General features: G+C 41.5%; 1 protein-coding gene across 1 annotated transcript; it reads right to left on the bottom strand.

Annotated features, from left to right (window-relative positions):
- Nucleotides 1–16140: 16140 nt before the first annotated feature.
- LOC146578397 (nuclear factor 7, ovary-like) lies at nucleotides 16141–17725 on the bottom strand. Its single transcript, XM_085259401.1, has one exon. It carries the CDS (start codon nucleotides 17720–17722, stop codon nucleotides 16331–16333), a length of 1392 nt encoding a protein of 463 aa, XP_085115527.1. The 5' UTR covers nucleotides 17723–17725; the 3' UTR covers nucleotides 16141–16330.
- Nucleotides 17726–21099: the final 3374 nt, after the last annotated feature.

Here is a 21099-nt window from a genome sequence, read left to right as displayed (position 1 = left end):
CAGATCACAGGCCATACATAGCACTGATTCCCAGCTGCGCTGAGACCCGAATTGTTTGCAGTGTGTGCCACGATTGCAGGGTGCATGGGAGTTTGCCCAACCAGTCTACGTGTGTTTTGTGGACTTGGAGAAGGCATTCGGCCGTGTCTCTTGGGGTGTCCTGTGGGAGGTACTGTGGGAGTATGGGGTGTCTGGCCCATTGCTACAGGCCATTCGATCCCTATACAACCGTTGCAAGAGCTTGGTTTGCATTGCCGGTAATAAGTCGGACTCATTCCCGGTGGGTGATGTGCTCCCCCAAGGCTGCCCTTTGTCACCGATTCTGTTCATAATTTTTATGGACAGGATTTCTAGGTGGAGGGCTTTCACTTTGGTGGCTTCAGAATCTCATCTCTACTTTTTGCGAATGATTTGGTTATGTTGGCTTCATCAAGTGAAGGCCTCCAGCTCGCACTGGAGCGGTTCGCAGCCGAATGTGAAGCAGCGGGAATGAGGATCAGCACCTCCAAATCTGAGGCCATGGTTCTCAGCCGAAAAAGGGTGGAGTGCCCACTCCGGGTCGGGGATGAGTTCCTGCCCCAAGTGGAGGAGTTCAAGTATCTCGGGGTCTTTTCCGTGAGTGATGGGAGAAGGGAGCCAGAGATTGACAGATGGATTGGGGCTGCGGCTGCAGTAATGTGGACGCTGCACCGGTCTGTCATGGGGAAGAGGGAGCTGAGTGTAAAAGCGATGTTCAGGAGCTGTGTGTAGTGACCGAAAGAACAAGATTGCAGGTACAAGTGGCGGAAATGAGCTTCCTCCAAAGGGTGGCTGGCCTCTCCCTTAGAGATAGGGTGAGAAGTTCTGCCATTCGGGAGAGGCTCAGAGTAGAGCCGCTGCTCCTCCACATCAACAGGAGCCAGTTGACATCTGACAAAGATGCCTCCTGGCCGCCTCCTAGGTGAGGTGTTGGTGAGGTGAGGCATGTCCCACCGGGAGGAGGCCCCGGGGCAGACCCCTGACACACTGGAGAGATTATACCTCTCGGCTGGCCTGGGAATGCCTTGGTGTTCGCCCGGATAAGCTGGAGGAGGTGGCTGGTGAGAGGAAGGTCTGGGCATCTCTGCTTAGGCTGCTGCCCCCACGATCCGGCCCCGGATAAAGCGGATGAGGATGGATGGAATTATAAATGTTTTGACCACTATGAGTAGGGTTTTCTCTGTTCTATCATGGCGATTAAAGAATAGGGTTAATAATGTGTCTGAAGATAAATGTGAAGAAGTTTGAGTCCTTTCAGAAATGTTGTGTCTTTCCAAATAACTGAACAACAGTTTTTCCTTTTTGCTCCAAATAGAAGTGACATACTTGATCAGGGTTCATTTAAAGGCTGACAGAAGTGGGGTGGTGATAGAGAGATGTTTGACAGGACAGTTTTTCAGCCTCCACAGGTTCATGTTGTGCTCCATCAGTCAGTGAAGATCAGGTCAGTACTGATGAGGCTGTAGAGTGTGTGAGTGATGAGAGTGAGGCTGCTGAAGATCTGATGATAGCAGATAAAAACCGGCTGCAGAGACTTTGAGCTTCTGTGGAAGCAGAGAGAGAGAAAAGAAAGACATGAATGTCAAAGCTAACAAAGGTGAAGTTTGGAGCTGTGATGATGTTCATGGTATCAGAAGCTGATATGGCTGCTTAAGACAACCCAGGTTAGGTGTGTGTTAAAGCAGAGGAACACAGTGCAGCCTAACACAGGCCCAAACATGACAACAAAGCAGGATTCAGGCTCTGCGAAACGATTTCAAACAGAAGCTGGAGAAGAGAAAGGACTCTGTTGGAATGACTACAGAAAGAAGGCAGCCGAGACCAGTGTTTCCATGGAGCCCAGTCTAACATTCATTTATACACTAACGTACAGAAGTGAATGGAAAATGAATCCCTAGTTTCAAATGTAGAAATAGTTCTCAGTTCATTTACAGAGTTTAATACAGTTCATGATCAATTAGAAATGTTCCAAACAGCAGCTGAGAAGAAATCTTCTTCAAAAAGTTGAATCCAATTCCAATAGTTTGAGATGCATTTGAATGCAGCATGAGCAGTTCACTGCCTAACCCCATAAAGACTGTCGGTCTGAATTTTTCTTTATTTCTATTGGCTGTCAGTGAGATTTGTGATGGACCCTCGCCACCTGAGTTTGAATGATCAGCTTCTTTTCCTTCTTCAATAATTAGTCATACAGGACACACAGTGTGTCTACAGAAAAGCTGAAATCATTATGGAGGCATCACTGGAATATGGTAATGAAATAAAGCAGTTTGAGCTTTTTCATGAGTGGAAATTCATTGTGATTGTGAGCTGCTACAGCCTCCAGATTAGCCAGCAGCTGATCCTGCTCAACATTTTCTCACCAACTTTAATGGAAGTGTGATGTTTTCAGCTGGAGTGATGGTGAGGGTGGCCTCCCTCTCCTCTCCCTCTCCTCTTCTCTTCTTCTTCCTCTTTCATTTGTAAAGCCACTTCTGCTGCTTTTATTCATTTGGAAGTCACATAGTTGAGTTTGGGAGATGCTAACAGATTGAAAAAAATCACATTTGAATTTCCAATAAAGGACTCCACAGCGTTGAGTAAAAATAATGACAGTAGATGTTTATGTGAAAGCAATAGAAACAAATTTGTGTCTGATGTTCTTTCACTGTTGCACTTTGGTCTTGTTAAGGGTTCGATATTGAGGACGAGAGTATAAACAACCATGGTCCAGAAGAGCTTCGTCAAACAATTGATTTTAATGAACACATGTGGTGAGATGTACACTGCATAACATCAGCTGTAGATCTCCGCCCAAAAAGACACTTCAGATTGCTTTTGATTCATCAGGGTTAACGTAGTTTCACTTCCTGGATGCAAAGCATGCTCTGCAAACCTACAGTTTCCTGTCAAGATTTTTAGGCCCAGACTATACTCAGAGTTGGGCCTTTATTTTATAGTGCAATATAATCTGCATATAAACATTTAAGATTATGAAAAGCATTCAAAAGCATTTAAGATTATAGATTCAACTCAACAGTTTAAAGTGGTTATAACTGCACCTGTAATAAAGGCTAATTGGGTGCCAATATGTTTAAACATCTGAATACAATATCAATGCTGTAGATTATATTATTAATGGAAGGGTAATGATAATGATTATGAACAATAGCAGGAAAATATTTCTCTAATCTCCACAGTCTCTATGTGCAGCTGGCTGTGAGACCAGTGCTCAGGGACCGTCTACAGTGTTGTTAGTCCAGGTCAGAAGATGACTTGTTGGAATGAAAAGGAGCTTGTAGTTTGTCTACTTTAATGATGTGACTGGAAAAAGGTGTTGGACTTAAAATATGTCCATTTCTTCCTAACTTTACTTTTAAAGGTGAAGCCATGTGGTTCCTGGAATGAAAAACACGACTTTTTCATGTTTTTTGTGATAAATTTAGGACTTTAATTTGAAAATGCAGAGATTTATCTTTTGTTGTGTTTGTTTGAAGATGCTTCTTGTTGGCTTCAGCTTTTTTGAGTTTCCACTTTCTAAACTTCTACATTTTGAACCTTCTTCAGCTCTGAACAGATGATGAAACACTGAATGATTTCAAGCACATACTTTGTCTAATAAACTTACATTTATTCTTCATACAGACTGGGGAGCTGTGGTTTGTCAAAGATCAGCTGTGATTATCTGGCAGCAGCGCTGAAGTCTAACCCCTCCCATCTGAGAGAGCTGGACCTTAGAAACAACAACTTGCAGGATTCAGGAGTGAAGCAGCTGTGTGGTTTTCTGGAGAGTCCAGGATGTAGACTTGAAATTGTGAGGTCAGTCACCATGTTTGTATGTAGTACACTTAACCTGTGTTTCCATATGCTAGGAACTTCCTGTTGTTCTAAGGAGGACTGGAAAATGTGTGAAAATCTCCCAGTCAGTTCACAGCACACTTCAATCATTTTCCTCCCATGTCTTATGCTGATTCAGTGTCACATTCATCTTTGGTCCTTGTTCTGCATCCCCACCATGGACTTCATTCCTTTCCAAGCCAGCCTTGAGTGTCCTTTATTCAGCTCATCCTCTGCTTTACTTTTAAATAATAATTTTGTGAATTTTAGTGATCCCTGTGGGGAAATATGTATGAAGCAGTGGGGAGCCACTAAGTAGGCACAGCGGGAGCACTGAGTACGGACGGTACCTTGCTCATGGGTACCTCAGGGTAGCCATTCAATGGATTCAAACAACCAACCTTCCGACAATGGAGCAATAACCTTGTCTACTGAGCTATCCCTGCCCCCCTTTTAGCTGCTTTATCTCTCTTTGAACAAGTTTATGTGCCTCAATCTTTTTCTTCTCTCCCTCATAACAAGACAGCTTCTTCTGCCTGAGAACATGTTGGAGTGATTTACTAATCCATGGCTGCTTATTGGGAAAATACTTCCTGTTTTCAAAGTAATCCCCATTTTTCCCCAGAAAGAAATGTAAGTAGAAATCAATGATCTAAGTGAGAACATGAGCCTTTAAAAAGTCCCAGTGGGTGCAGTCAAAGCAGTCCCTCAGTCCCAGTATAGAGTCTTTGGTCCAGACTGGAACAACTGTGTGCCCAGTTTGAGCTCTCTTCAGTCCTGTGATCTGACAGACCCAGAGGGGCCATCACATCACATTTAGAAGCTCCCCTAATGGAGCAACTACACACGTCCAATACTTAATCTGTCTTATTGGATCAACTGGAAGAAATGATTCAAGGACTTAGTCACAGAACAGAGATCTAAATCTCCAAACTCAAACTGGCGGCATCGGGGCATATAGTCTGAAAAGTCTGCACAGTTTCCTGTTTGAAGCTGCTTCCTGTTGGCTTCAGCTGTTTGGAGTTTCCATTTTCTAAACTTCTACACTCTGAACCTTCTTCAGCTCTGAACAGATGATGAAACACTGAATGATTTCAAGCACATACTTTGTCTAATAAACTTACATCTTTCATTCTTTGTACAGATTGAGAAGCTGTGGTTTGTCGAAGATCAGCTGTGATTATCTGGCAGCAGCGCTGAAGTCCAACCCCTCCCATCTGAGAGAGCTAAACCTGTGGTTAAACAAGCTGCAGGATCCAGATGTGAAGCAGCTGTCTGACCTTCAGCAGAGTCCAGACTACAGACTGGAGACTCTGAGGTCAGTAGCTTATTGATTGGAAACAAACACTTCCTGTTTCTGCCTTAATGGTCACTATAGTAACGGCTGACACACTCTGATCAAACACTGTCAACAGCTAATCAGCTCTCTGAAAAAAGCAGCACACAGACCAATGGCTGCATTCATTTCCAAGTTTAAAGCAGTGAAGAACACAGTCTGTAGGTGAGGAAGAATTTAGTGAGAGCAGATGTTTGGATGGAATTCCTCCAGTTAACAGCTGGAACCGTCCATCTGGATTGTTGGGGTTCCTTAAGAGCTCAGAGTTGAAAGACCAAGGTTATTGTGTTTTTACAATAACCTTGGTCAGACTGCTATACAAAACATAGAATACAAATGTTTCATACAGCATTTGTATTCTATTTTATCCTATTGTATATAATATTTTATTTTGTTTTATTGTATATAGTATTTTATTTTATTGTATTATGTAAATTTGTGTACATTATCTTATTCTTATTCTATTCCAGTGTTCTCTAATTTTTGCTATATAATTTTGCACTGTCCACTTTCTATTGTAACAAAATAAATTTTCAACTTGTAGGACTAGTAAAGGTTATCTTATCTTATCTTGTCTTATCTTATTCTAATGAATGAAAGTCCAAAAAACATAGAAGTGAGAAAAATTTTCATTAACTTCAATAAAAATCCAAAGATTAGAAAAAGTGAAGCAACAATGAGTCCTAGTACAGTCCCAGCACTGAAGTCCCTGCTGCTCTTTATACTGGATGTGCTGCATCACTGACTGACAGCTGATGAAGAGTCTCTAAAAACACTCGTTTATCTCCTCTGCTCTTCCTTCTTCTCTCTGCAGGTGGAGCTGATGATGGTAAACAGGACGGTGAGAGAGGATGAGCTGTGTCCCGATTTGATTTTTTATTTGTATTTTTTAATGAAATATATGACATATACTCTCATATATACTATGTAATCATATATACTTGTATACACCATACATATACATACACCTGAGTGTTTTATATGATGGAATCACTGAGCATTTAACCTACATGCTGAAATCACAAGACCCAAAGGTCAAATATGGAAGTCCTAGTACAATAATATTTGACCCAAATGTCAAATATTATCTACAATTATATTAATAAAACTTTGTGCCATTTGCTTTGTGAACACATGTTGATCAATACTGTTTGAAACAATGTCTTAAGGCCAGCAGTGACTAGCCCAAACATGGGGTTAATTCAACTTGCCAATGCTAAAGTATGGGACCTCTTTTCTCTGCACTCTTTTGTGCTTATCTATTTTAGCCCCACTGGGTATGCACCTGGGGTGCTGTTTTCTCACCTCAACCACCAGTAGGTGAGAAAATTTCTTTCTTAGCATAGATAGCAGTTTACTTCAGGTAAGCGCACCTAACAAAATTGTCGAATTGATTAACTTGAATTGACACTGCAACCTTCCACGCCATTCAAGTCACCATGTGTCCACCCAACGCATAGTTACGTTTGTCAGGAGGTGCACGTCAGGTCACGTGGAAGGTTACGGCGTAAGTTACTCAGATTACTCACAGAAGTCTAAATCAACCTTCAGTCTGAGTCGAGTCAGCCGAGGTTCAGAACAGTGGATCCTCACATCCCTCATTCAGAGACTTCCTCAGGTATTTGTGTGAGTACAGAGAGACACAGCTCTGCTTTATTCATAATTACTAGTCAATAAATGGGCCTACAATCATTTTATAGCACAATCAAATGTAGGAGTGTCATGTGACCTGGGGGAGAAAGATATAGAAGTCCTCCCTGACTGCGTCTACATCACAGCTCAGAGGTTCAAAGGTCTTAATGTCCAGCTTTATGTGATTAAATATGATCAGAGTGCTGAAACAGAACTTTTCTCTGTTTCCTAATAATAAAGAATTTTTATTGTTAATCAAAGATAAATGAGTCCTTTGTGAGAGGAGCAGGTCAGCAGGTTGGATCTAAGGTTCATGTTGAAGACTCCAGCAGAGACACTAGAGGGGGAACCTCAGTCCAACCTGTGAACCTGTCAACTGATTGTGTGATTTTTGGCTTCATCTGCTCATTGTTGCTGTGTTAGATGGTTCATTCAGTAGGATTTGGATGACATCACACTTCCACTGGAAGCCCAGCTGCTCTCCTGCTGGGGGATTATCATGAACACAGAACTCGGGGATAAGAGCATCTTTAGGCCTGGCTGACCTCTCCTCACTAAAGAGAAGAACAAACTCAGAGTAGCTTAGTTACATCAGTAGAGTTTAAGTCATCTGATTATTATCATTTGATTTTGCTAAACTGTTTTAATAAAGTTTCCTGTAATGAAAGTGTAAATTGTAAATTTTAAATCTTCTTCCACTGATCTGTGAAGTTGTCACTATATCAGTGAGTTCCAGCAGAAGCAGAAGGAAAGGATTCAGTAATGACTGAGCGTTTGGATTCAGGGATCAGTCCTGGAATCTGGACTGCTCTGATGATGCTCCTCCATCTAACTTATTCAATGAAATCATCTGTGTCATTTTCTCCTGCTCAGGGATCCACTCAAAGCTCAAATCCAAACCACTGAAGAAACTCTGCTGGAAAGAATTCAGCATTGATTTAAAAACAGTGACAGTTTATGAAATTAAGTCATCAAAATGATGCAACTTGCTTCAGATATTTAGGATGATGAACATTTCTGCCCTTTACTGAGGCCACTTTGTCCATTTAATGAAAGTGTCATGAACAGTTAGCTGTGACATCATCAGTAAGGAATAGTTATGGTGAAATCAAACTGTTTATGATATTTCATTGACAGCACTTTAAAGTCTGAAGGACGTCTTATTTTGTTGAATCCTGCTGTTGAGGGGACGAATCAAGCGTGTGCAGTTTGGGAAATGACAAATATGATATTGTACCATTTTAATCCTGCAAACATTTGTTTGATTTGATTTCTCATTGGAGGAGAAAGAAACACAGCAAAGAGCGTTTAAAGGCAGAATAACATAAGTCAAGACAGGATGGTGTTTAAAAAAGTCCACAGCTGTGGAGTGGAGCTTGTTGTTGGTGTCTCTGTGTGAAGAAACTGTAAGTTTGCTTTGTTTCCTCCTTTAACAGTTTGTCTTTAGGAACTTCACTGTTTGTTCAGCTCATGTTGGATTTCTTCACACAACACACTGTGTGTGTTTGTATTAAAGTCAGTGTGTAATGTTTTCCTGGCTAGCATCAGCTGTGTGTCTTGAGCTGGGAGAGAAAGTTAACTGGTTCTTTATGTTCATGTAAACAGTTGGAGATAGAGAGAGGAACATGAGGGATTTTCTCGGTTTTCATACATGGAGTTCCAAAGTAGATGAAACATGTGTGACTTTGTTTCACACTATTATGAACTGTTAGCTCTGCTCTATCAGACTGTTTATGGTGGAACAGGTTTCCCTGGTTTTAAACTGGGACTCAGACTCAGTTACATGTTGGTTCATCACTCAAACCATTTAAATATGATCTCACATCAGTCATCAAGTTTCTATTCAATATAAATCACAAACATGTTTGCATTTATTCACAGTAGATTTTCTGTCTCATTAACAGATACTTTCTGTTCATAGAAAAATGTAAAGTTCTCTTTATATGACCATTGTGATGGACCAAGTTAAAAAACAGGAGGAGTCCCAGGAATTATTAGAAAAATAGTTTTTCATTTATTTAACCCCCAAAAATTAGATTTACAAAAGTAATAAATATTGAGCTCAAAGAAACAAAACAAAACTCAGGCAAATGTAACAAACCAAATGACGTTATATTTCTATACTGTTGGATTAAAACAATTCTTCTGCAGGAGAGGCATTATACACAGGATCATCTGACCATGGAGGACCTACCCAAAGAACTTCATACTGACATAAATGTCTACAGTGTGAAAATGGATGACATAAGTTATGGATACCTGGAAGTAGCAGAGAACAGTCCTCAAAAAAAAAAGGGGTGGTTGCCTCTTGCTAGTCGCCTTGTATGTCTGTCAACAGATGTGAACTATGCTTTGCTCATGGTCTCACCTGGGAGGTATGGATTATTTGATTCACATTCAAGAAGTGCAGGAGGTTTACCCCAGCCAAATGGAACAGCAGTCATGCTCACTTTCACTCATGTGAATGACCTGATCACCCACCTGCATAACCTTTTTCAAAATCAAGGCAAGTATGCAAGATATGAGTTTGTGCCTGTTTCTTTCCAAAGAGTCAGCACTCACAATGAACAGCCTGCACAGTCAACTTGGGCAACACCAGGAGCAACAGCTACATCATCACCACAAAATGATGAACCACAAATCACAAATGTCACTGTGCAAGTGCCTCAACCAGAATCAGCCCAAACCTACATGACAATGTTAGAAAATGCTTTAAACTCACCACAAGACAAAATGGCTTCAAATCAAATTTGTGAACATCAATTTGAAACATCTGTTGATCTAACAAGCAACATCTGGACAGAACAACAAGAAAATCTTGAATTCAATAATGAAAGAGATAAAGTCATAGATAAAAACCCCCAAAAGCAAGAAATGTGTGCAAATTAAATAAACGACAACGTGGGAAAGCTATTCGTCAAGCTCAAAAAAGTCACAAGCAGCATGTAAAAGATAAAGAAAAATCTTCATCTGAAGAAGTGGCAAAGAAGATAAAAAAAGACACAAAAAGGAACAATATGCCTGCTGTCATGAATTTCGAATTAAAAAATTACAGACTGTGAAAACTCAATATGCTGAAAACTATCATCACCATAAACAAAAACTGTTATCAGCCAAGGATTATTATGTAAATCCTCATATTCAAGAGAAGATAAAAGCCCACAATGTGAAGAGATACCAAAATGATCTTCATTTTCAACAAAAAAAGAGAGACTACATTATCAGAAGATATACCACAGATCCTGACTTTCAAATCAGACAGAAAAAAATATGTGGTTCAGAAGTAAATTACGGATGTCAGCTTTCGAACCAAAAAGAAACAATATGTGTTCCGAAGATACAACACAGATACTGACTTTCGAAGCAGACAGAAAAAATACATGGCCATTACATGTATTTTGTAATGGAGAGCCATTACAAGATATGGAGAAAGAAAAGGAGGAACTTCGACCTGGTCTTGTTCTAGACACCTGTATGCAACCACCAGATATAGCACAGGAAAAGCTACCTATTCTTTGCACAGTTTGTAACAGAAACACACATGGCTACAAACAGCATGTCCATCCAATTGCGCAAAGGAAAGGCAATCACCAAGGACTAATTTAAAAGCCTCACACGCTGAGCAACCACGCTCCTCGGAGTCTAACTCCTATTCTGGATGAATTTAAATACATTTAAAAGCACCACTGTGGGGATTCCACAGCTAAATTATCTGGTGCCAGAGGCTAACTCCGCTGATCAATACAGGAAAAGCTCAGCCACCTTCAGCCACATTTGTTCTCTCTGTTACAAAGGAACTGGGCGGAAACACCAAATATTAAACCAGATTCTTTGATCCCCATGATAGAACAGAGAAAACCTGACTCAGAGTGGTCAAAACATTTATATATTTTTATTCAATCATCTTCCGGAAGAGAGAGCCCCGCACAGCCCAAAGCCAGTTGCAGAATCTCTAACATTAGAAGCTCAACATGAGTCTCATGTAGGTGTTATTTTGGTACTTCACACGTCACATAGTTTCGATACAAACAACTCCTTTTACTCCGTTCCTCTTTTCTTTGTGTCTTACTTCCTATGCAGCTTGCAATAACTTCCCTTTTCTGAGGTCTGTTGTGCAGTGCAACCTGTCACCCTTCGTCTGAACTTAGTTTCACTCTCTGTCTACTCCTCATATGCTGCAAAAACATGCAGTTTCCTGTCAGCCTGTGACCTAGTCAAGTCTGGGCCTCTCATAAAACAATCTAATCAGCAAATAAGCATTAAGAATATATATTTATTTCTTAACAACAGTAAGATGAAGACCAGAGCTGACCACTGAGCAGGAGACAGTTTATCTGTGGAGAGACTTCCTGATATCAGGGACTGTTGGACCTCCTCCACTAGAGAACGATCATTCAGTTCACTCATACAGTGGAACAGATTGATGCTTTTCTCTGCAGACAGATTCTCGCTGATCTTCTCTTTGATTTACTGAAATGTTTCCTGTTTGGTCTTTGAGCTACTTCCTGTGTGTGACATCAGACCTCGTATGAGAATCTGACTGGTCTGCAGTGGAAGGCCCAGGAGGAAGTGGAGGAACAAGTCCAGGTGTCCATTTTATACTCTGTTAGGCCTTCTCCACAGCACTCTGGTAGAAGTCTTTCTCTACAGAATATACATATTTTTGTGGTTCTTGTTTTCCAAACAATTTAAACCACTTGGACATCATTTGTTGTTGTTCCAGCAGATTGAGTCCAGAGTTGATGATGGTCAGATGGGCATGAAGAGCAGCCAGAAACTCCTGAACACAGATGGATGAAGCAGAACACCTTGTCCTGGTACAGTTCTCTCTCCTCTTTAAAGATCTGTGTGAACACTCCTGAGTACACTGAGGCTGCTCTGATATCGATGCCACACTCTGTCAGGTCTGATTCATAGAAGATCAGGTTTCCTTTCTGCAGATGATCAAAAGCCAGTTTTCCCAGAGACTCCATCATCTTCCTGCTCTCTGGACTCCAGTGTGGATCTGTCTCAGCCCCTCCATCATACTTGACCTTCGTCACTTTGGCCATGTTGAAATTTAAATGTATATTTTTAATGCTTATTTGCTGATTATATTTGCAGGCTGTGACCCAGCTTTGAATCAGGGTCACAACGCTCAAAACGCTGAGGAAAACGCTCAAAAGCACTCTCCACCTGTGCAAACCCCTGCCCCCAGCCTTTCCTATTGGTGGAAAAATGTACCATGTCGACCAGTCAAAAAATGAAATGGCAACATGGCATTAGTTGTTTAGGGAAGGGGGGAAGTTTTAGGAGTGACAGCGTGTGATGTGACAGATTTGCGACGTTTAGCGCAAATCTTGTGTAGTTAGTGTGTAGTGTAGTCAATAGTTTAGTTGTGCCTGTCAGAACAATGAGGCGACTGCTGAATGTTACAGGAGTTACAGCAGTGATACACCTGCTGCTCTCAGGCCTGCAGGTATCAGGCTGTTGTTCTCCTTTATCTCATAGTGGACAGAAATGATTTTTTTGGAGTGGCACAAATAATTTGTGTGGCATCAAATTTGATGCAGAACAGCTGATTGTTCTGTAAATAGTTTGAAATGTTTATTTAAAAAAAACTTGGCTGCATTTTTAGGTAAACAGCTGCAAAAACTTTGCTGTTTGCATAACTCAGTAACTTTTTTGAAGAAGTAACTATATAATTAATTGCTCAACATTGGACATTATTTACTGTATTTTGCAGACAGAGTTACAGACTCTCTCCCAGACCACAGACTCATGAAACAAGTCAGAGCTTTAAAAGTTGTGTTTTCAAAATTGGAGTTCAAGTAATTTTTACTTCCAATAGTGTCAACATGCTACACAGGTCATGAACAAGATTTTTTTTTAAATTTCATTGTAAGTGTAATTAGATTATTTTAATGAAAACCATGTAACTTGGATGGATTAGATCCTGGCGTGACCACAGTGCACACGTCTGCTGTCGCTCACAGCGGTTCAAGTGTCCACTCAGGGAGTTTGTGTGTTCGCTCAGACACATGAAAAATTAGAGGGAACATTGATCCTACCATGTTTTCAGGGGCATTATTAAATCTCAGTCGATTAGAGTACATCATATCTGTCTCTTTAAGGAGCGTATGGAAGAAGCTACTTCAGTGTTGTTTAAGGCTTTAAGACCTTGAGGTTACTCAGCCTGCTTCTTACCACATATTAAAAGTGAAGTGAGAACACGCTTTAATAAGGATCAGCCATCAGTCAGGAGCAATAATCAGAGTCATTTGATTCTGTTTGCAGTCACCTTTTTTTAGACACATCGGAGTCTTGAATCGAGCTCTTAATACTTCTTTATTGATGACCCAACAAGCCCTTCCTCCTTTACAGCAATTGAAAACCATTACAGCTTATAGAAGAAGTAGAAATCTAAAGGATATGCTGGTACACAATAAATTGAATCCTGTGCCTTTAAATAATTTAGATGAGTTTTAAACAAGTACTCTCCTTTATTATTCTCTAAACTCAGCCATTTCCCTTTCTCCACCTTTTTTGTATTTATCTTTTCTTTTCTTATTTCCTTCCAACCTTAACCCTTTTTCCTGTTTCTTTCTTAAACCTTTTTTCACTTCCCTTTTATTTTAGAGGTAAATTCATTCATTCCCTTATCCTTATCTTATTTCTTCTCGAACCTTTCTTTCCCTGTTCCCTGATATTTTACAGCTAAATTAATTTTCTTATTCTGTGTTTGTACTTTTGTTTACTTTTCTTATTCCCACTTATGGTTTTTTTAGGTTATTTTTTTATTTGGTCTTTCCTGTGACATTTTATGACAAATTCTGGTTGTGGAGGTCAGGAGGAAAATAAATCAAAGTTCATTTTTTCACTTTCATCTTTTTTATCTTAAAGAATAATTTCTTCTCTTTTGGTGTGTTTTATTTGGGATTCAAAATGTGATAAGATATTTAATTTTGGTTTGGATGTAAAAATAAATTGTGTGTATAGGTTGATTTGTTTCTACATTTTTCATCACTGTAATATATTTTCTCTCCTGTCACCTGTATTGATGAACGGCCCTAACATTAGTTTGGATCATTTTTATTGCTCAAATTGATGGATCTTAGTTTCTGACCCTCCTCCAATTTTTACTTCCTGTATTTCTCCAGGTGATGGCAGCAAATATCCACAAATAAATACGATGAATGATGATGTAGTGCCCCAGCTCTGAGTTTTCACTCATTTAATTCTCTAATCTAACCCTAAACAAAACTATACCCTAACTGTAACCCTGACACTAAAACCATATTTTGAGTCTCAAAAGTACTTTCAAACTTGTGAGGATGGCACTTTGTCCTCATAAGTGACTGTTGGTCCCCACAAGTACAGTAGCATGCCAATATTCTGAACTCACAAAGATGTCTAAACATGTATACACACACACACACACACACACACACACACACACTCAGATGTGTTTAGAAAGAGATGTTCCTTTGGTATAACTGAGCTGCTCGCTTTGATCTTGTTAAACACACTGAATAATTGAAAATTATGGAGTCAACAATAATGATACTCTTCACACATAACATGTCAAATGAAAGGGCCCAAAGGTCAAAATAATAATTATTATGATACTTTCCACAAACAAAGACAGAAGTAGGTCAAAGGTCAAAGTGGATGTAGTCATAAAACAGTCAGCAGTGTGTTAGGTTTGCACCGATATCAGTGGAGGACTTTACCCTGAAAAATGCAGAGTGTAATGTAGAGTTTGATGGTTTTCCCAGAAAAGGAGGAAGAAGAGATGGCTGAGATTCTGTGGCTGGGATTTCATTGTGGATCGAGGTTTCTATCAAATCACTTTGAATGTTTGCGTGATGATAAGGTGTTCACAGCTGAAAATGACAAAGTGGGGTCTAGATCTTCTGACACTGGTTGGACAGCATGGTAAATGGTAAATGGACTAGTTCTTATATAGCGCTTTTCCACTCTTCTGAGCACTCAAAGCGCTTTACACAACTTGTGCATTCACCCATTCACACCCATTCGCACAAGCACAACTGACATTCACACACATTCATACTCCGATGAATGCATCGGAGAGCAATTTCGGGTTAGTATCTTGCCCAAGGATATTTGGCATGCAGACTAGGGGGAAGCCGGGAATCGAACCACCAACCTTCCGATCAGTAGATGACCTGCTCTACCACCTGAGCTACAGCCACCCAATAGCATGAAGGAAAATGGTGGAGCAAATTTATTTGTAAAGAGATGCTTTGTTGGTGAGACATTCCTCCGGCTGGACGACACGCTCTGCTTTGATACAAAATAAAGCTCCGATATAAGCTCTACACTAGTTTATCTCATGACTTTGAATCCCCCTGAAGATACTGACAGTGAAGCACGTACATAATACTCCAGCCTTTCATTGTCATAAACAGACAAGAAGACAACAACAAACTGCTCCTCCCATTCAACACATGTCAGTCCATATCCCAGCAAACTAAATCATCTCCATTTACACATCAAATAGAAACATGAATCACTTGTAATGATTAGAAACTTGATAGAATTTCAAATCTAGTTTGGGGAGTCATTCAGTGAGAAACAGTGAAATGATTTTCCATGTGAAAAGGTGGACAGCAGAAACAGAAAGAAACAGTGAAACTAAAAGAGAAACAACGAGCTTTGGAACAACGAGGCAGCAGGAGGACAGCTGCAGTTTAACAGCTTCAACTCACTGACAGGAAACAACATTAGAAACATCATCATCACAGCTGGCTGCCGGCAGAGCTCACGGGCGCGTCACTGCAACTCCCCCTGACTTCTGCTCCGCGGCTGCTGGGCGAGCCCTCATCTGGGACTCTCCTCAGCTCTTACTGGAACAGTGGCGCGGCTGCCCCTCTGTGGGTCTTCCATGGTCTCTTGTGTTCTGGGGGCCTCTGGATGTCTGGAGTTTTGATCTCCTCCATACCCGCTTCACACCCTGGAGGACGGGGCTGTGGCCCCCCCACACTCCCTAGCAGATCATTACATGGAGAAACCTTTGGAATGCAAGCATGCTGATCCACACAGGTATGCACACATGGGTATTCACAGACGCGGACTAAAGCTTTCTTGGCTGCTGCCTCAAAGCACACTGTGCGCTGTCTATCTTGCGTGCTGCACAATATCGTTTATTATTTAGTAAATATTGATATCTATGACTAGCTAGTTTATTGTGATGGTGCTTTGTTTTCTCTATTATTATGTTGCTCTTAGTTGTTTGCTGTCTCCTCTGTTTGTTTTTTTTTGTTTGTTTTTTTTTTTTTCTCCATACAGGTGACCCAGGAGTTCTTTTTTTTTTTTTCTCTCTCTTCCCCCCCCTTCTCACCGTCTCTTCTCCCCTTTGGTTTTCTTTCTTTCTCTCCCCCTCTTTCTCTCATTTCTCCTATTTATTAAAAAAAAAAAAAAAAATGACAAAGGATGAACTGAAGCTCTGCCATCACGTAATGTCGCATACTGCTGTTTCTGATGTCATTTAAAAAAAAAAAAAAAAAAAAAGAAACATCATCATCCTCAACTCATCTGCTGCACTGACACTGACACCTGCAACGGACACACCTTCACTTTACCATCATCAACAGTCCATATGTATGGAAACATCCTGTGAGTGAAAGTGTGTGTGAAGGTGTGTATGTGTGTGTTAGTATCAGGATCAGAGAACGACAGCTTTCCTCTGTTCCAGTCCAGATTCACTCTGATCCTCTGGAGCTTCTTCTGGACTGAGAGAGCAGAATCTGCTGATGGTGAACGCGCTGAATATTTACCTAAAAAGAAACCTATTCTCCATAATCCAGACAGCATGATTCCCTTCCTCTGCACAGACTCTGCTAACACACCCAGTCCCCACCATTTACTGTCTCCAACTTCAACATCCCAGCTGTGAGTCCCTGAGTTAAAGCCCTCAGAGCCCAGGACAGAATAGAAACAATCAAACCTCTCTGGATTATCAGGAAGCTGCTGCCTCTCTCCTCCTCTCACACTGGTCAGATCTTCAGACAGGATGAGTTTTGGATTTGCAGTGTTTGGGTCCAGAATGAGAGGAGTGTAGGAGACCATGTCCTTCATCTTGTTCCAGATGTTGAAGGTCAGGTTGCCCAGGTGTTTGGCCTGGTCTATCAGAGCTCCTGAGGGCAGCTGTGGATCATCCAGCAGGGGGCAGCGCTGGACTCTTTCCACTGCAGCCTTGTAGTTGTGCAGGAATGAGACGTCTTCAGCTCTCAGCTCCTCCTCTGTGGCTCTGACTGTGTCTGAAAGAGCTGCTATCTCTCTGCTCAGAGCCTCCATCTTCTCCTTCATCATCCCACTCTTCTGCTCCTCTTCCTCCCTCAGTGCAGCCAGCCTGGCCTCCTCTTCCTCTGCTAGAAACTGGTGAAGCTTCTTAAACTGCTCCTTAATCTGCCTCTCTGTGTGTCGGGCCTGGACCTTAATGTGTTCTGCTGTTTGATCAAACTCCACTTTAACTCGTTTGCAAACCTTTAACTTCTTCTTTAAGGGCTCCAGAGTTTCCTGAAGTTCTTTCTTGTGTTCTTGTGCAGCTTCATCGATGGGTCTGAATCTGTGATTGGTGTGTTTTTCTGAGTCTCTGCAGACGACATACACTGGCTGCTGATGGTCCAGACAGAAGAGTTTGAGTTTCTCAGAGTGCAGACTGCAGAGAGCCTCTGAAGCTCTCTGATCTCTCTCCTGTAAGAACGACTCACACAGGTTCTTTAAAGCTCGATTTAAAGGTGGTTCTTCCTTTGAAGATCTTCTTTTACAAACTGGACACTCGTGTGTTGGTCTCTCTCTCCACCATCTCTTCAGACAGTCTTTACAGAAGCTGTGGCTACATGACAGAATAACAGGATCTCTGAAGACCTCCTGACAGACCGGACAGCAGAGATCCTCCTCTGATCTGGAAGCCATTGAGTCTGTGAGTGAAGCTGAAAACAGCAGACAGGAAGTACAGTCAGTCCTGGCTCCCCTCCCTCCTCTACCACCTTCACTAAAACTTCCTTTGAGTCGTGTTTTTGCTCAAACTCACATTCAGTGTGTGGAGCGTCAGCAGCTTGAAGCAGCAGTGTTGGAGTTTTCCACTTTTCTGTCCTGTAGCTGGACTCACTCAGAGGAAGCTGCTAGTTTGGTCTGAGCTCAGTCTGATCGTCTGTGCGTCTCTCTGTACTGAGGTTGAATAACATCCTATTTACTGGTTTTTCCCAGGTGTGTCAGGTGATGGGTGGATCTTCATGGCACCTTTCTGTTAAATGTTTCTTTTCACCTGAATCTCAGGTATGTTAATTCCAGTGTTAAACTGTCATCCTTCTTTTACACCAAAGGTATAAAACAGGTTTTGCTCCATTTCAGGCAAGATGGGGGTGGCTTCGAGAGATTCCGTCAGGCAAGTAATCTGTCCGCGAGCTCGGAGCAAAATCAAGTGAACACTCTCATATATTGTATGGGAGACAAAGCGGATGACGTCCTGAGAGGACTCGAGTTATGTAGTGATGTAGACCAGCGGGACTATGGTAAAGTGAGAGATAGCTTCCACAACTTTTTCATTGTCAGGAAAAATGTTGTTTATGAGCGCGCACGTTTTAATATGCGCAAACAAGAGCCAAATGAGACTGCATTCGTGACTGCCTTGCATGCATTAGCAGAGCACTGTAACTACGGACCGCTCCACGATGAGCTGATAAGAGACAGAATAGTAGTGGGCTTGGTCGACACGAGGCTGTCTGAGCACATGCAGATGGAAAAAGACTTGGACTTGGATAAAGCTATAAATATGGCCAGGCAGTCAGAAGAAATCAAAAAGCAACAGTCAGGTTTGAGAAGTGAAACAAATGTAATGCAAATAAATACAAAAACAGTTGACAGAGTGATACAAAAGCACGACAAAACGAAGTTCAACATGTTCAAAAATAAAACTGTCAAAACACAACAGCAGTATAGCAAGAGACAAAGTAATAAATGCTACAAGTGCGGAGGCTCTCCACAGCCGAAACCTGAGTGCCCAGCGAATGATTCAAAATGTCATTTATGTGGAAAAAAAGGTCACTACCAGCGCGTCTGCAGGCAAAGCAAGACAGTGCAAAGTATTGAGGAGGAAGAGGAGCAAGGTTTCTTCCTAGGCTCAGTTTCCAGTGACAGCCAGGCGTGGACAGCCATCATACAAGTGAAAGATGCAAAAATCATTTTCAAACTGGATACTGAAGCAGATATGACTGTAGTAGCTGAGTCGGACTTATCAAAAAATTTTTGCTAACGAACACAGACCAGTTCTCCAGCAGAAAAACCTTTGTCAGGCCCTGGAAAAACACCACTGGACGTTGCTGGTTTTACAAAGCTACAGCTCAACTACGGAGCAAAACAGACAACAGAGAAGGTCTATGTTGTAAGAAACCTGAGCACTCCACTGCTAGGCCTGCCCGCCATTACAGTTCTTGGCCTGCTGGTGCGAGTTGACGCGGTTTCAATGAACACTCTGAAGACTACTTACCCTAAACTTTGCAATGGTCTAGGGAAAGTGCAGCGGGCCTATCACATTAAACTCAAACCGAACGCTGTGCCATACTCGCTCAAAACTCCGCAAAGGCTTCCTCTGCCTCTAATGGGAAGGGTAAAGGAGGAACTCCAACGAATGGAAGAGCTTGGTGTCATTACCCGAGTTGAGGAACCAACAGATTGGTGTGCCGGCATGGTTGTTGACATAGCTGACATAGCTACGTTAATCCTCCCGTAAAACAATAAGACAAGGTACAACCTTTCCCATGTTCCTATAGGATGTGGGGGTGAAGCCAGAACACCCTGGAAAGTACACACCGTTGTTACAGACTTCCTAGGATGAAACATTCTTTCAATATGCCACCAACTATATACTTCTAAACACAAATGATTACATGCAGTATTCTACCATATGCAAACTTATATCATTAAAGATTTAAAGATTATACTGACTACTAAGTACAATTTTCTATTGACAATATGTCAGCAAAGTCATTATTGTATTTTGGAGGTCGATAAACGATCGCACACAATACTGTGTGAGAGTAGCCCAGCTCAAACACAGACAAACATACACACACACACACACACTGTGACATAATTGGTCTACAAATGCCGCCTCAGGAGGATGCAGCCTACGTTTTGTGACACACCTAATGTTTTTGTTCAGCCTCCAAAATAAAGGCTCATATTTATTAATCATTCCACCGTTGTCACTTGGGTCCCCCCCTTTCTAGTATTGTTTTGACCACACTGAAGTCCAGGTTTTTTTCCCTGCCTCCTCTGATAAGAGCCAGGGAGCTGAGTAGCTTTGCAGGTCTATTGTTAACAGCCACACCTGTTAGAGGCAGCAACCTTCTCGATTGTTGCAATTGATAATCTGGGTTGATTTTAGGATAGGCATCATGGATCTGTTACTTTTAAAGGGCTGGAGTAACCTGTAAGAGCTAATCACACTAAAAAGGATTAATATTCAGATTTTTACTTTTACTGTTTCACAAAGACCTAAAAAGTGGCATATCCAAAATTTAGACTTCAATTGCAGGAAATTGTATTAAAGCAATGTTGCTTTAATGACAACAATAATCACAAAACAATAATGAAACCACATCCATTATACTTGCCTAATTAATTTGCTCTGAGCTAATGCTGATTTTTTTGGAGAGAATAGGCACTACTGAATCCGAAGATACATCTATCTCTGAGTTCTGAGTTGATGATAATCACTCAACAGGAAGCATCCCCATTCAGTGGGGCATTCAGTGGAAATTCTCCTAGAGTTCTTTCACAAAAAAATCTTTATACCAATACCGCAACCACCAACTAATGTGCTGCCTAGTGCTTACTCGCCCCCTCCTCTCTCCTTCATCTAGCCATTCAATCACCTTTTTTACATAAGTTCATCCCATGTCCAGCCCCACCCTGTTATTCTATCTCTACCTTTTTTCTCACATATTTGATTTTAAAACTTTAAACTTAAAAATCATGCCATTACATTTTCTTATTTTCAGTCTCATTCTCAACGCGCAGCGCTGAACTTTTATCAACACATCACCTGCCCCACCAGGGGTGAAAGGACACTGGACCACTGCTACACTACGGTCGAGGACGGCTACAAGGCACAATCCCGCCCCCCGTTTGGCAAATCTGATCACGCCGCCATCTTCCTCATGCCAAAATACAAACAAAGGCTGAAACAGGAAGTTCCGGTTCAGAGGAAGGTCGCGCGCTGGACGGATCAATCGGTGGCCGCGTTACAGGACGCACTCGATGACGCAGACTGGGGCATGTTCAGAAAC

The sequence above is a fragment of the Mchenga conophoros genome, linkage group LG3 (genome assembly GCF_057382185.1).
Source record: "Mchenga conophoros isolate Kocher_MC1m ecotype Shallow Benthic linkage group LG3, M_conophoros_male_GT1.1, whole genome shotgun sequence".
Classification (NCBI taxonomy): domain Eukaryota; kingdom Metazoa; phylum Chordata; class Actinopteri; order Cichliformes; family Cichlidae; genus Mchenga; species Mchenga conophoros.
The sequence above is the reverse complement of the archived record's forward strand: the minus strand, read 5'-3'. Positions and strand labels throughout refer to the sequence as shown.